Raw genomic sequence first — 15,996 nt, 5'->3', positions numbered from 1 at the left:
CATCAGCAGTTCACAGTGAAAGAAAACAGCGGATATGAGATGTGGCACCTTCATGGCAGAATCCCCATTTCTTGTCTGTGTCGTAGTTCGCGGTGGTGGCACACCACTTCTTGCCATCGGTCCGTCCTTCCTTGGTGCACTCTGTGTACGACTTCTTCATGTGCGTGAAGGGGAACACGCACGCCTCGCCTCTGTCCGTCACTGGAACACACACAAACAAACACAGGGACTGTGATGACTGATGGGATTGTGTGATTTGGAACATTTGTGTTATTTAATTAACTCACATTAAAGCTTCACAAATATTTGAGTCAGCAGATTTTCTTTAAAGGCTTTATATGTGATTTTTTTGATCCAGCAGATGTCGCCCTTGAGCACCAGCATGAAACCAAAACAACTCGCTCTGCATTGTTGTGTTAGCATGCTAATGCTAGTGATCTTTATTATGCTGGTATCTTCACACTGCATGTAAATTTACCTGAAATGAGCGTGATCTAGAAACACAGTTAAGCAGTGAGTACAGTATGTTATTCTTCTTTTCTCTAGTCCCTCAATTAAACTACTTTTATACACGAGGGGAGGAGTCAGCCGGCCGTCCTGACGATGTAAACAAAGTGAAGATAGGACTCTGAAAACTCTGAAAACATCACAGACAGTGGGACTCGGGTGTTACACCCATTGTAGACAGTCATGACTCACAGAGTTATTTTCAGAGGAGATACTTGATTTATATTATATTTAAATGTGAAAAATCACATATAAAGACTTTAAACGGATTAAAGTGTTTTGTAAATGTACGATTTTTTGAGGCAAGTTTTGTTTCTTTGAAAGCAATAAGCAGGAAGATTTGTTAATTAGTGGCAAAGACCAAAAATTGTGGCAGCTGTGGCTCAGTGGGTAGAGTCAGTCATCTCTTGACCGTAAGGTCAGGGGTTCGATCCCCAGCTCCTGCAGCCACATGTCCAATGTGTCCTAGGGCAACCTTAAGTTGCTCCTGCTGCTTTATCGACAGGGTGTGAATGTGTATGAATGGATTAGCTCATTCTGATGGTTCACTTTACACAGCAGCCTCTTCCACCAGTGTGTGAATGTGTAGGTGTGACCTGCCGAGTAAAAACGCTTTGTACGGACAGTTTGCACTTTAATTAACACACTAACTCTGTGTTAAGTCACTGAAAATGGTCCGTTGAGAGATTTAAGTCTAGTTGTTTTGTTACTCAATCATGACATTTAAAAAAATGTTTCATCCTTACTCTTACAAAGGAACTTTTTTTAATCTTAAAATGTGTCAATGCGTTGAGTTTTCTCGTCATACATCACTTCCTGCATGTTTGTCCTGAGTTGCATTGACAGTAAAGGAGAAGATTAAAGCGTCTAAAAAAGTGATATCTAGACTTTGTCAAATGCTCATCAAATCCAGCTAACTGGAAGGTGGAATTAGTCCTCGAGCTAAACCCTGATTGGAGGTCTTTTGAAGGGGGTAAGCAGACTCACCTGGTGGGCAGGGATCTCCTCCTCCATACTGCATCAGTACGGCCTGCTCCTCGTGTTTGTATTCCATCGTCATGGCCTTGCTGATGCCATATGAAGAGGAGGTCTTGTCTGAACCTGAGCCAGACGCCCGGCAGACGGCGCTCTTCTTACAGGCCGGCTCTGTCACCGAGCTGCAGACGTTAATGTGGTACATGCTGGAGCCCGCTTGTACCTAAAATACAGACACTCATCTTCAGAACAATGTTTAACTCACAGCCCTCAAACATCAGATATTTATATATAAATATCTTATATAAACTTTCATTGAGCGTGGATTTTGGCGCCCCCATGTGGACACTTTGCTGTACTTTTATTTAAACATAAAAAGAATCCAGCTTTTTGTTTATTTTGCAAGACAATGTTTTGAATTTGGACTGCAGTACTCATTTTGAACACTAGGGGGTCAGAGTTACATGGAGCTCACCTGGACTTCACCAGAGAGGGCCGACAAGTCGAAGGTGAACTGCAGCTGCGAGTCGGTGAGCCGGCAGCCGCTGGTGTGCGTGGTGTCTGAACAGACGATGGGGGTCGCCCACTCGAACAGGTACACACACTCCTGCAGCCGCAGCATTTGTGGGGAGCCCTGTGTGAAGGCAGAAACGGTTGCTATGGGAACACTGAGAGTTTAAATGTTAGGTATGTGTCATCTGGAGGAAATTAAACGTTTTGGACTGACCAGCTCCAGGCCTCTCTGGCAGGTGAAGATGATGGTAGAGGTGTAGTTCTGGGAGGGATCGGCTGCACACTTGGTGGAGCTGTGGTAGGTGATGGACACTTCTCCTGTCGCGGCGTTGATCTCAGGCCCGCTGGTGGTCCGCCCGATGTCCTTAAAGAGACAGGCACACTGTTATGTACAGTGACAAAATCTGGAAGTTGTATATTTAACCAAAGGGCTCCTGTACAAACAAAAAGTTGTACTTATATATTCCATCAGCTGTTTTCACATGACATCACTCTAAAGTTGGTGCTCTGGTTTTTATTACAAGGCAATAATCACGTCAGTGAGACATGAGTGTTTGTGAGGTTCTCACCACAGGAGGTCCATTATCAGGATCCATACAGACAGCAGCTCCAGGGGGGCAGGTGACCCCCGGGATGGGGTTCAGAGGCTGACAGATGTTGATGTAGAAGTCTGGAGAACCATCACTTTGGTCCACTGCATCATCTGAGAGGGGGAAAACAAGACAGCGGTTACTATGTTAAAAGATAGCTTCTTTTCTAGAGCTGCATTAAGTAGAGACATTTAAATCATGAATTCAGGGGAGTTCAGAACTTGCTCACTGACCTGTTGCTGCGTAGAATCCGTTAACGTGGATCAGAGGAGTCAGGTCTATGAGAGCAGAGCCGTTCTGGACTGAACACCTCACCTGGAAAAAATCCATCAAAAGGAATAAAAACACATGTGATGGCTCGATGCTTATCGTATCAGACTCTGGACCAACGGACCACCAAGCCAACACATCTGGAGGCAAAGAACTTTTTTTGGTGGCTGAATTGTGAACAGTTTGCTTTAGTACACAACTTAACATACACTCTAATTTACGAGTAGACTTCAAACACATATCTTTTAGAATTGTTTCTTTTTTCTTTTTCTTTTTTTAAGATTTATTTTGGGCTTTTCGTGCCTTTAATGCAGAGAGAGGACAGTGGAGAGAGTCGGAAACCAGGGAGAGAGAGCGGGGAATGACATGCAGAAAGGGGCCACGGGTGGAAGTGAACCTGGGCTTACCGCTCGAGACGAGAGTCTCAACACATGGGACGCGCGCCCTAACCATTGCGCCACCAGCGCGCCCCCTAGAATTGTTTCTTGAGATTGAAAACTAGTGTTTGTACTCTGTGAGCTCTCGTAGCTCAAAAGGCCTTGTTAAGAAGCGGAGCAATTCTGAGCGCTGAAACCCTCTAATGTCAAATGATACAGGCTGTAGATATGAAATGTACCTTTAAGACAAACTGTGTTGCTAAGTTACAAGGGGAGCAGCATCACTAGAACTTATCCTCTCTCTCTCTCTCTCTAGAGACATGCGGGGGGGGGGGGGGGGGCAATCGTGTTTTAGTATGGCACGGTACAGATGGCCAGTGTGACCGCGCCCTTAACCCAGAGGGAAGAGACCCAAACCGTTACAAGGTTGTTAAGTAAACCAAGAACATTGAAATAAAACATATTCCTTAGTTATTATTACGTTTTTTTTTCTTTAAAAAAAGGAACTTTTTAGGCCCGTCTGAACTTCGAGCTTGCTGCTTCAGGTAAATAAGACCCTGTTAAAGTATTCAATGAAACGTCGTCTTTATGTTGAGTGACTCAACCTTCTGAAGCCAAAGTGCTCCCAGACGGTCTGGTGATAGTTCTTTACTGGCGTTGTTTGAAAACAAATAAAACATACTTACTGTCTGCTCGCACACCAGAGGTGTTTGGAAAGAGAAGTAGTGCGTGCAGGTCTGAGCTTCTGAGTCGATGAGAACCGGCTCTGGAGGAGACGAGGTCATGGTAGGTGGCCTGTAAAAAAAATAAAACACGGGATGTTTTCTTATTATGAAATGTGCACTGGGTGAGTTTGAGTGTTTTTGCTGCTAATCTCAGCCTCTGATCTCAGTGGGACTAACCTGGTTAACATATAATAATAACAATAACCGGGTTTGGGTCAGACCTGTGGCTTCTTTCCCGTTTGCCATTTTGGTGATATTGTCAGTTACAGTCATTCCAATAAAGATTGCAAATTGAAACTGAAATCAAATTGAGTGGTGAAGGACATGTGGGAAAGGGAACGGTACCACAGGCGGGACTCAGACTAGAGCCACCTGCCCGGGTCGAGAGGCAGCTCTATCTAGGACTAAAGCCTCCCGTACACAGGGTGTGAACTAACCTTGAGGTCATCTGCGCCCCTTGATTTTCATTTTATAATAAAATAGAAATCCTTTAGAAAAAGGAAAAAAATCCAGCACACTACTCTTGCTTAGCCTCAACAATTTGTTAGAAAAAGTCACAACAACTGGGTCCCTCTGAACCTTTGTCAAGTGTGTACACAAGTTCAGACGGACCTAAATGTTGTGATTTTTTCTAATAAATGCCGAGCCAGAGTAGTGTGCAGGATTTTCAAAGTGATAGTCTGATGGCCTTACGTGCGTACACTAGAGATAGTCGGATGTGCAAACGCCTCCTTCACACTGAAATAAAAATGAGTACATGATAAAGACCCAGCGCTCAGTGTAGAGGTGTAAGTACCTGCAGAAGAAGTGGACGATGGTCTTGTGTTGGAGTGTGGGGTTTGCTGGGCAGGGACTTCCTCCTTCATACGTCAGCTCCAGAACTTGATCCGTGTACGAGAGTTTCCTGCTCACCTGACCCCCGCTCACTACAGTAGCTCCTTCCTTGATGCACACAGCTGGAGCACAAAACGCATCAAGATATATTAGAACACTTCAAAGTTAAGAAACTCTACAGTTTTTATATTTTTCCACCCAAAGACTGTGGCACTTTTCACTCATGCACTCCTGAGTTCCTGTTGCTCTTTGACACGTCTTTAATGACTACAACATATACAAGATGGCGGACAAAGCAACAGCCGACACTGTGATGACAGGTTCTGCCTTCTCAATAAAACTGCTCGTAATTGGGTAAATCCACAGAGAAAACAAAAGAGCAAAAAAAAGAGCAATAAAGAATCTGAAGGCAGCTTCATTATGTGCATAGATCGCAGCACTAGCTTGATATTGAAGGTGAACTTTAGCCTGCTCACTTGTGGTGAATTCTGCTGAATGTTTCTTGCAGTGTTCACACAGTAGCTCACCTCGACTTGTGTCAGAAGTTTTACAAAGGGGGCTGGAAGGAAAAAGTTTCGGTGTCGGGGTGAAGTGTGTGGCAGAATGTGTTCATGCAACTCTCGCTGTAAATATTGGCAAACTTTAAGGAGTTTTGTGCATGTGTTATGTTGTATGTTGTTTTGTCTCCCTCTGCTGGTTGTAATATGTAACTGTTTGTAACCTGTTGACTGATTGCTTTTGTCTCTCCCTAGGGTGTGTATAGTTGCGGGTAAGTGAGGTTGGTTCTGGTGAAGGGTTCAGTGTTTTAAGGGATCCTGTGGCTTGTGGTAGAGGGTGAGTGTCCGGTCTGACGGCTCTGTGTGGCCTGGCTTGGGTTACTAACCTTTCCTTTTTGTTTTGTTTTGTAAACCAGACTTCCAGTTTATAGTTTTATTGTTTCTTGGTCAATTATTTATGTTGTCAACAGATTCAGATTGTAAAAATAAAACCTTTTTCTTGAACTGATTTAACCTGACTGGTTGATTTCTGTTTGACTCCCTGTAAAACGAGTCATTGATTTAGGGGTCGTAACAGTGTGTGTGAAAGAGAGCAGAAGAACCTCTATGATGCAGACTTTTTATTGTAGGTTTTGTTTCTGCAATTTGTTTTTATGCATAAAAACAACATTATCTCAAGACAAGCCCACTGTAGCATTTCCAAAAAAGTGTTCTTCCAACATTCACCTCAAATCAAAAACACTCTCTCAGGACTTCATCAGACGTTCTTTCATAAAAAGAGGAACAATCCACTTCCATTTCCATCAACATCAAATACAATAATCTAAAAAATCTGACACTCTCTAAAGAATCATGTGTACTAACATTGTCTTTCTCTGTGTATTTCGATGCAGAGTTAACTTAGAATTAGATATTGATGTCAGACAGTGCACACTCAGCTTCTCTCAGTTCCCTGGCCATCCTCTACTACAGCCCTATGAAACAGCGGTCAATAATTAGAGAAGTAAAAAAGTTTGAGGTCTCTTATTATGTTCCCAGTGCTGTTACGTAAACCAAACAAACATCTGACGAGGTAAAAAGTAACCAGAAGAAGTCAACGAGATGACACGTGCAAAGATTTTGTGTGAAAAAAAAAACAGTTGAGGGGAGTAAAAAAAAAAAAGGAATTGCTTACAGGACTAAAACGTGAGATATCTACTGAATTAATTAATAAAATGACCTTATTGTATCATCAGACATTAAGGAAACATGCTATGTTGAAGTGCTCAGGTATGAGACCAGTTATCAGGTCAACAGGTGTTGCAGCGATGGAAGCGGTCAAGAGAAGTGGTTCAGATAGAAGTGATTGTACCCGACCTAAAAAGCCTCTGCATGTTTCTAATAAGCTCCACGAGCAGAAACGTGCTCAAACTAGGATCAATATTGGAGATGCTTTTGAAAAATGGAGAGAGGTTAGAACACAGAAAGGTTTACAGACCCATGCAGAGCTGGATAAACACTGAAGCTTCAGACTCCACCACATGGTGACCTGTGTGAGCATTGACTCTAGAGAGGAGGGGGCGGGGGGAGACAGCTCTCTTTAATGTTTTGGATTTGGACTGCAGTACTCATTTTGAACACTAGGGGAATTGAAACTGCAGAAATTGTGTGTGGCCTCACACAATGGAAGAAGTGACTACTGGCTAACTTTAAAAAACCAAACAAACAGGAGATATATCTTTGGTTATTCTCCTTTTATAATCCAATACCCAATAGTAAATGTCCTCCACAAATGCATGACCTTTGAGGTATCAGTCAGTAACCCATCCTATCCTGAAGTACGACACGTGTCTGATTACAGGGAGGGGTGAACATGGAGACGTCATTTCATCTGCAGCTCATAAAGTTAATGGTTGATTCCCCTCGAGCTTCAGTTTTTTTTTTTTTAAAGCAACACTGATTTCCCTCTGCGTGGTTAAAGAGTGATCTGAGTGGAGTTGAAGTGCATATGTTGAAGATGTTTATGGTTTAAGCAAGCCCCCCCCCTCTGAACCTTTAGGGATTTGCTTTAGAAGTCTATCATGTCCCTGTGTGTTAGCTGAGGGATAAATCATCCCCAGACAGAAGTATAAAAATGTCCTCCAAATGCTACAGTTCATTGGAATTAAGTCAGACTGAATGATGACTTTACAATCGATTTCCTCACAGTAATGCAGAGAACAAAGGAGTGGTGGTGGTATTTGTTGTGCTGAAGACAACTTCTATATACTCTTACGATACAACCAGAAGGATCACCTGATGGATCTCCATACCTGTTTCAGGGCTGCACCCGATGTTGGTCATGTTTCCACAGATGTTCAAGCGGAACATCCTCCTGCTCTCCCGAGGATCGAACACCGTGTAGCCTTCCTCCTTCGTCAGGGAGTTCAGATCAAACAGGTGACCTGCAGGGGGAGGGGATTTATTTTAGAAACGTTGGACAGCTGCAGGGTTACAGAAATACTAACACTGACATGTCCACCTCATCTTTGTGAGGGTGATATCATATTCCCTGCTTCTGTAAAAACTAGACAGTCCATGAAGAAGTATTCCAGGAGTGTTGTATGTGTACAGTAAATACAAGGTGTCCAGGAGTCCTCTGACCTGTAGAAGGGTTGGTGACTTTGCAGTCATCATGCTGGATGGTGTTGAGAGGGCAGGCAGCAGCTGTTAACCAGAGGAAGGTGTACACACAGTCCTCGATGGCAGAGATCAGAGTAGGCCGCGAGTCCTGGATGGGAGAGAGAAAAAACATGTTTACTTTTATGTAAAACACACAAAAAAAACACATGTTCTCAGTTTTTCCTGTTGCCCCTTTTCTGTAAAGTCCAACCTTTTACTCTTTATGTACAATTTTATAGAATCAAAAGAAACAGACAAAAAATATTGAGTGTGTTTCCTCACCACTTTATCTTTGTCACACTTGAAGCGGATGATGCTGGTCCTGTTGCGGCTTTTGTCGGGACAGGCCTGGCCGCTGCTGTACTGCAGCTTCAGGACATTTCTGTCCAATGTGGGACCGGACTCCACCTGGCCCAGGTTCACATATTCATCTCTGACCTTCACGCAGGACGCGGCGGTGGACGGACACTTCCACGATCCTGTGCACAGAGTAAACACAGAGTCCGGTTTTGATTTTTATCAGATATTCTTTTTACTTACACTTCAAAATCAGAAGGGAACTAAAGAAATCTGTCTTTCAATCAGGTAACATGAAGAGCACAAGCATGCACACTGACCTCCCTGCTGCACCAGCGACCTGCAGACGTTGATGTAATATTGTTTGTCTGTGTCCTCAGTAGACGGCTCCACTACCCAGTTTCTAGACTCCATAGCCAGAGGGGAGAGGTCGTACGAGTTGCCCTGCCCATCGCTGAGAACACAAGAGACATGAAGAGAGATTTCTGACTGTAACCTCGCACAGGAATAAAAAAATAAATTTAAAAAAGTTGCTGCCGTTCATCGAAATCATCGGACTTGTGCAGTTGATGCTTTTTAACAACACTGAACCTTGCATGCAGTGTGCAGTATGTTAACCCTCATGCATCACTATGGACATTTCTGTCCACTTGGTCAAATTTTATCCCTTCATCTGGCCATCATTTTGTCTGTGTTAGTGCATGTGGCACCATTTTCTGTAAGAAAGACTCGAAAAATTGAACCCTTTAAATGCCAGAATCATGTAATCAAACTGGCATTTAAAGGGTTAAATTCCTGATAATTACTTAATATTTGATATTTTTGAGCAGGGCTGGAGTTGTTTAAGAGATTTATGCAAAAATAAAAAGATAAATAATAAAAAAAATATATATATATATTAATCTGTTTTATTTTTATAGCAGTTTTTTGGCATGGACATTTTTGTCTTTAGTGACTTAAGAGGGTAGTAAATTAAACTGATGCCTGAGGGTTAATCTGCCTAATGAACCGGAGATTTGTTTGGATTTCAACATTAAGAAAACATCTGCGGATCTGATAAGATCTGGGAGAGGCAATAGCTTCAATGTAAACTTAAAAAATACACTAATGTGTGTTTGAAGACAGAAAGGTTCAAATACACAACTTACTTATTTTAGTCTGACAATTGTAATGTTTGTATGATGCACTGTCCCAGCTGTATTAAACTGTATTGTATTGTCTTTTGTTTGTACCAAAAATCAAGACTCCTTCTAAGGTCATATTTTACTATAATTGTCTTTATTCTGTTTTTTTGGTGGCACCTGGTTGAGTGTATTAAAAATGAAAAAGGAGAAATATAAGTAAAAGTTGTCACATGTCGAGGAGTGGGTAAGAGTTTTGTTACTTGTAGGAGCAGCTGGTGGTTTTGAGCGGGATGCAGGCCAGAGCTGTGGGCCAGCTGAACAGGTAGGTGCAGTCTGAAGTCTCGTTGAGAAACTCTGGGACTCCCTGAGACAAGCCAATAAACACAATACACAAAGAGTTACCTTTGATAAAGACATAAAGAAATGTAGAATAAACAGCTTAACATTCAGTGGAAAGACGTTTTCTTCTGTCAAAGTCAAAACAAGTTAAGGGGATGGATGTTGATGCTGACATTTCTCTTTACTATTGACACTTTTTTGACAGCTCTCCCCTTTTAGAAATGCTTTAAACCGACACTCATACAAGATTTAGATCTGCTAGAATGTGTTTTCTTTAACCACATGTCAAAGCAAATACACAGAGAATTTAAAAGTCATTTTCTGGAAGCTTTGCAGCATCTGTCTGTTGTGTCTAAGTGGAAAAACAAACCAGACAAAAAGGTGTTTTCCAGCACAGGACAGGTGTAATGATGAAGTGTGCTGTTTCCTAAGCGACCTGAGGCGGTGGAGTCAGAGTAATCTATCTTTATGTTAGAGTCCCTCTGACACCTGAAGAGCCTGAATTACAGCCTAAAATGAGGGCTTGAGAATCAGCAACTTTTGGTGGTTTGGATGCATCCTTTCAGGAAATGAGTTGTACTTTAACTCCCACAATGCTGTGCGAAATTAAACCTTAGACGTCACTTCACGTGCGCCTCCAAATCAAAACAAAAGAGGATGAAAAAAAAATGAAAAAAACAAACGAGGATGGACACGGCCGGTTTGGGCAAAGTGCCTTTCAAATGTTAAGTTGTTCAATTGTTTACATGCAATGTGAAGTTTTGAATTATTCACTGAGACATCGTGAATATCACGTGAACTGGAGAATCAATAACACGAGGCGGGCTAATGATGTCACAGTAGGAACAAATATCTGCATGCTGAACAGTCCTCACAGGATACAGCACGGTTAGAAGGGACTGTCTACTGTCAGATTGTGTAGGGACTTTGCAATTCTGAAGCACCTAAAGGGAATGAGGGGAAGGGAGGAACCAGGAAGTGTACTAAAGGAAGTGAGGTAGGAGAAGAAAGGAAGTGAAAAGGAAACTAAATAGTGCTCTTTACTACAAATAGAATGAGTATGTGCGAGTGTGATTGGAATAATTAAACTCACAGGATGGCGGTCCGGGTGGCAGGAGAAGTGGATCTCTGTTGATCTTTTGTAGACTTTATGACACGTGTCTCCATCGGTGTAGTTCAGGATCAGCTGGTCGCCCACGTAAGTCAAGACTTGGTTTGCCATTCCTGCCGACACACAACACAAATGTAAAACACCAAAACGTGTAAACAAAGAAGAACGAGGAGGAGGAGTGTTACAATCCTGTACCTGCGATCTTATGGTTGTCTCCGTCCACCTGGCAGGAGGACACGGTTTCGATGCCCGTGTCTCTGTGGGTGCAGATGCCCCTCTGCAGCCCCTCGCACACCGACAGGTGGTAGTTGTACTTTCCGTTTCTGACGGGATAATCTCTGCCCTTCAGAGAGTTCAGGTTGAACTCGTAGCCACTCCGCGGGTCTCGAACTTTACAGTCGACACCTGGACGGATCAGAAAAATAGATTATAGTCTCAGCTTGGCCTGAATAAATGTTGCATTTCACTTTTCATTTTTTTTAACCAGTAAGAATGTTAAATTAAATCCTTGATGTATAAATCTCATCTTATTCTTATTTATTTTATATTTTAAGTGCTTATTTATGTATCTATTCTTATATTGTTTTATTTGATAACCTGCTGCTGTAACGCCACAATTTCCCAGTTTGGGATCAATAAAGTCATTCTATTCTATTCTATTCATCAGTGTTAAGACAGTTTATTTCTTTATGTACGAAAGTCACTGGTTCTTTCACCTTTAGTCTTCCTGATAGGACAGGCCTCGGACGTCCTCCAGATGAACACATATTCACAACCATCTTTACTGTCCAACATGGGAGAGCCCTACAGAAAAACACAAATCACATCACATTATGAGTGTCTTTTTAGGTCTCTCTAGAACATGTGTGTGTGTGTGTGTGTGTGACATAGCAGCTGTGTAGACTACTTATTTAAGGCAGAGGTGTTTAAAGGTCCAATATGTGAGTGGAGCTCTCATTTAGAGTCAGATAGAAGATAGAGGACGGTGTGTGTTTTTAGGTCGTGGGTCGAGTGGATGCTCCGATACTCACAGGGTGGTCATCACACTGGAAGATGATGCGTGTGGAGTAGTGCGACGTGGGACCACACTGATCCCCGTTCTGGTACACGATGCTGATGGAGCCGTCCTCTGCCGCCTGCGGGCTGGACTGGACGTACCCCAGGTTCAAACTCTTTCCGTCGATCACGGCGCAAGCACCCAGAGGACCCTCTGGAGAGAAGAATACAACACATTAAAGACGGGAGCCACTTTGGGGTTAAGGGTCTCGCCCAAGGACACATCGGACATGTGGCTGCAGCAGCTGGGAATCAAACCCTCGATTTTTTCTATCCACTGTCCTATCACTCCATTAAAGGCACAAAAAGCCCCAAAAATAGATCTTAAAAAAACAAAAAACAAAAGTATTAATCCTAAAACACAGACCTGGGCAGTTTCCCACTTGAGGAAGAGGTTTGCAGACGTTGATGTAAAAGCTGCGTGATTGGGCTGCATCGGTCTCTATGGCGACCCAGGGGCTGTCCTCTGCATCCCGGATCAGGTGACTCAGGTCGTACTCGTTACCGTGGGAATCTACAGGTAACAAAAAAAGAAGAACCCGAACATGAACCTTCTCCTAAAGGTGACCAGCTGTGTGTTTGTGTGTAATGTGTGTAACGGTGTGTACATACCGATGATCTGGCAGTCGACCGGAGCGGGGATGCAGACCAGCGCAGTGGAGAACTCAAAGAGCACGTTGTGGACCACGTGGTGGGGTAAAGTACTCAGCTCCTCTTGAAGCAGCTTCAGCGAGCCGGGGTGAGAGGTGCGATTGCACACGAAGTTGATGGTGAAGGTGTCTCGAGTCGCTGATGGAGAAGAAACGTTTTAAAGGAAAAGGAGACTCAAAAAGCAGAATCAATGTTTTGGATGTTAAAAATCAAACTGAGAATGGTAAAACAAAGAAAGGATAATCACATTGTGGTTGACTGTAAGGTCGTTTTATGAATTCATTTTGAGTCCTGACATGGCATTGTTACTCTGCTCAGCTTTTTCATTTGATAAAAATAAGAATCACAACTTTATCGACAGTTTATCTGGTGTACAACAATCTAAAGGAATAGACATTAAAGTGAATTAAAAAAACAACAAAAAAAAAAACAGATAAAGCTGATTTGATGCGCGTGTAAACCGGCTGTTTAACCTTAAAATATATAAACGTTTAACAGTCAGCACCACAGCTGAATGATGTTTGCCTTTTAAAACTAGCTGAGAAACACAGTCGATGCAAATTCACCAAAGCTGATCACAGGTCATCAAAACAGTAAACAACAGCATCTACAGCCATCAATAACTGCAAACGTAAAACAGGTTTTTTTTTAAGTATCTTTCCAACCTGTGGGAGTGTCCAGGGGTCCCTTATATGTGAGTTTGATCAGACTGTCTGTGGAGTACTGCAGGGTCTTTTCCACCCCCACCGGGCTCACCGGATGCCCCTCGTCGATCTCACAGCCGGCCATGCCCTGTCCACACTCTGGAGCGTCGGAGCAGATATTCACCTGCACAGAGCGAGGGAGAATACTCGAGTTAAGTTTAAAGGAGGATCTGATGGATGTCCATTCTGAACCTCGGGGAAAGTTACACATCGGTTCTGAAAATGCTACTCAATAGCTTCACAGAGTGACATAATTAAAGGTGAAAGTGAGGATGATAGATCTCCTTGAAGGATTATTTTAGAAGTAGTCTCAGACTCATGATTAAGAGATCAAGAACAGATAAAAGGTGGATAGTTAAATCCATTCATTCAACAAAACAGACATAGTAAACCTTACAACTTAACCCTCTGTGCTAAGTTGTTTTTTTTCCGATATAGTCTCTTTATTTGTTGATTGAAAAAAAGATAAATGGCAGCTACTTTGATAAACTCAAATCTTACCAGGAAGTCTTTTCCATTTGCATTTGTCCTGTATCCAGTCTTAGAGGCCAAAAGCTGAAGGTTGAACTCAAAGCCGGTGTTTGGATCCACCACAGCACAGCTCTGAAACAAGAAGACATCACATGTTTTTATTATAGTCAATCATAAACATTTAGCAGCTCATCAACGTTCAAACATACTGTAAACAAAGGATGTGATGATTAGATACGAGTAGACTTACGTTGTTCTTGGTGGTTTTGATGGCACAGGCGGCCCTGGTCTCCCACATGAAGTTGGCGGTACAGTTCTGGTACATCAGGAATCGAGGTCTCATGGACTACAAACACAAACAGGGTCACATTCTCAAAAAAAGTGTGTGCAGAAGATTTGATACCAACATGTTTCAGTGAACTACACAGTCTACTCTGTGACACAGCCGACTCACCACAGAGCCTCTGGAGCAGACCAGGTGGATGCGCGTCATGTATCTGAGCTCCTGGCCGTCTGACATGCACACTGAGCCGTCTGTGAACTCCAGCAGCAGGCGGTCCCGCCCCTCGATGATCGGCCCTCGCTTGGAGATTCCCATGTTACTGACCGATACGACCTCTGCTGGAGAGCTCTGAGGACAGGGGACAGCTCATTTAAAAACACAACAAAACACAACAGCTTTGAAAGAACTGATCACATGACAAACAGTTATAGAGCTGAGACCGAGTTAGTGAAGCCAGATATGCTGAAGTCGCTTTATAGCACAGGCCTAAGTCTAGAGACCAGACACTTTTTAAACTGCTGACAAACTGGAAATGTCAACTTAAAGGTCATGATATGTCAAAGTTCAGTTCAAACACAGTTCTTTCATGTCACTAACTGGCTGACGAGACGGGTTGTAGTCCAGCTTTGAATACGAGAAAGGTGCAGATCGTTTTGTTCAGTGGCAGCTAAAGACTGCCTAAACAAACAGCTTGTGATGGATGACTCCTCTGCTTTTCATTTAAGGTATTAACATAGATGCGATTAATTAAAGGTGCACTAAGTTTTGGAAGAGAAATTTGAAAGTTTAAGAAACGTACAGATTCTGTGGTATATGTCCATAACGCAATACGGAAAATGTGGTCCCTGTAACACTGTTTGAAGATAAAATGATACACGAGAAGTTATGGTGGTGGACCCTCAACAGTGAAACCGTAACTCTCCTGGTAGCTTTTTAGATCCAAACAGTGTTCCAGGGACCCATTCTTTCTTTGAGTAAAGTTTCCGTATTCAGTTACAAATATAAAGCATATAATTGTTTCAAATTTCACCACCAAAACTCCACCTTTAATTAAAGTACATATAAGTGCAGTTATTGCGCAGAGAAAAGTTCTACTGAGATTCATTTTCAAGGCACGATTCTGTTTTTTTTTCCGCCATCGTTCACTGGGCGTTACAGACCTGCCCCGATGTGTACTTCATCTGGCAGACGGACGCGTGATGGTCGCAGCCGGGTACAGCGTTGATTGGCCGACATATGTTGATGTAGTACTTCTTCAGGTTCTGGGTGTCGGTCATATCCATGGCCACCCAGTTGGAGGAGGAGCGAGACAAGCTGCAGGAAGAAGAAAAAGAAGAAGAGAAGAAGAAGAAGAAGAAGAAAAAGAAGAAGAAGGATGAGGGCGTGTTGGTCACAGAAGTGTCTTAAACTGAACTGAATCTCTTTGATTTTCTTTCTTTGCCTCTTGATAATGTAAAGTTTCTATATCAGCTGTTACCTGGATAAGTCGTACTGGTCAAGACTTTTGGGATCCGTCACCAAACACTCATGAGGCCTTTCAGGACATGCGTAGGACGTATACCAGCGGAAGTTATAGGTGTAGTTGTCCTCAACCTGGAGTCGTAAAACAAACACAAGATGGAAATTTAAACATGCACATGCGATCTTCATTATTTACCTTAAATATGAAACAACAAAAGAAAATGTCCGACAGTGTAGACACACATTGTAGAAATAAAAACAAACACACACACAGCAGGAGGAGAAAAAAGGAAAGGGAGGAGTTTTTTTTACCTGGAATTCAGGTTTTCCAGCTCCGGCTTCTGGGTCACAGAGGAACGAGATGAGCGTGGATCTGAGGGTGTGTTGTTGGTTGTTGTACTGCGAGCCGTTACTGTAGGTCAGCTGGATCAGGCCGTCGTAGTAGGACAGACGGGAGTTGGCCTCGCCGAGACTCCAGGAGCTGAAGTGGGAGAGGGAAAATGATCAGGCAACATCATCTGTTGATGGGGAGGGGGGGGGGGGGGGGGGGGGGGGGGGCGTCCTGGTTAAC

At 42.9% G+C, this 15,996-nt stretch overlaps 1 protein-coding gene across 1 annotated transcript in view; it reads right to left on the bottom strand.

The window, feature by feature from the left end:
• The window catches only part of igf2r (insulin-like growth factor 2 receptor), a 66,257-nt gene that overhangs the window by 10,029 nt on the left and 40,232 nt on the right, over positions 1 to 15,996 (bottom strand). The window contains exons 16-41 of the mRNA XM_020637047.3: positions 15,738 to 15,906; positions 15,442 to 15,557; positions 15,125 to 15,278; positions 14,136 to 14,312; positions 13,932 to 14,027; positions 13,712 to 13,813; positions 13,172 to 13,334; positions 12,468 to 12,644; positions 12,223 to 12,369; positions 11,831 to 12,009; positions 11,516 to 11,603; positions 10,995 to 11,204; positions 10,782 to 10,912; positions 9,610 to 9,713; positions 8,546 to 8,679; positions 8,211 to 8,407; positions 7,911 to 8,037; positions 7,580 to 7,711; positions 4,754 to 4,913; positions 3,919 to 4,027; positions 2,819 to 2,900; positions 2,565 to 2,698; positions 2,210 to 2,359; positions 1,958 to 2,116; positions 1,495 to 1,705; positions 49 to 201 (exon numbers count right to left, since the gene is read on the bottom strand). Coding sequence (XP_020492703.2) covers positions 49 to 201; positions 1,495 to 1,705; positions 1,958 to 2,116; positions 2,210 to 2,359; positions 2,565 to 2,698; positions 2,819 to 2,900; positions 3,919 to 4,027; positions 4,754 to 4,913; positions 7,580 to 7,711; positions 7,911 to 8,037; positions 8,211 to 8,407; positions 8,546 to 8,679; positions 9,610 to 9,713; positions 10,782 to 10,912; positions 10,995 to 11,204; positions 11,516 to 11,603; positions 11,831 to 12,009; positions 12,223 to 12,369; positions 12,468 to 12,644; positions 13,172 to 13,334; positions 13,712 to 13,813; positions 13,932 to 14,027; positions 14,136 to 14,312; positions 15,125 to 15,278; positions 15,442 to 15,557; positions 15,738 to 15,906 — 3,761 coding nt within the window. The remainder of the gene's footprint in view (positions 1 to 48; positions 202 to 1,494; positions 1,706 to 1,957; positions 2,117 to 2,209; positions 2,360 to 2,564; positions 2,699 to 2,818; positions 2,901 to 3,918; positions 4,028 to 4,753; positions 4,914 to 7,579; positions 7,712 to 7,910; positions 8,038 to 8,210; positions 8,408 to 8,545; positions 8,680 to 9,609; positions 9,714 to 10,781; positions 10,913 to 10,994; positions 11,205 to 11,515; positions 11,604 to 11,830; positions 12,010 to 12,222; positions 12,370 to 12,467; positions 12,645 to 13,171; positions 13,335 to 13,711; positions 13,814 to 13,931; positions 14,028 to 14,135; positions 14,313 to 15,124; positions 15,279 to 15,441; positions 15,558 to 15,737; positions 15,907 to 15,996) is intronic.

The sequence above is a fragment of the Labrus bergylta genome, chromosome 15 (assembly GCF_963930695.1).
Source record: "Labrus bergylta chromosome 15, fLabBer1.1, whole genome shotgun sequence".
NCBI classification, from domain to species: Eukaryota; Metazoa; Chordata; class Actinopteri; order Labriformes; family Labridae; genus Labrus; species Labrus bergylta.
Note: the sequence above shows the minus strand (reverse complement) of the source record. Positions and strands in the feature narration are given on the sequence as shown.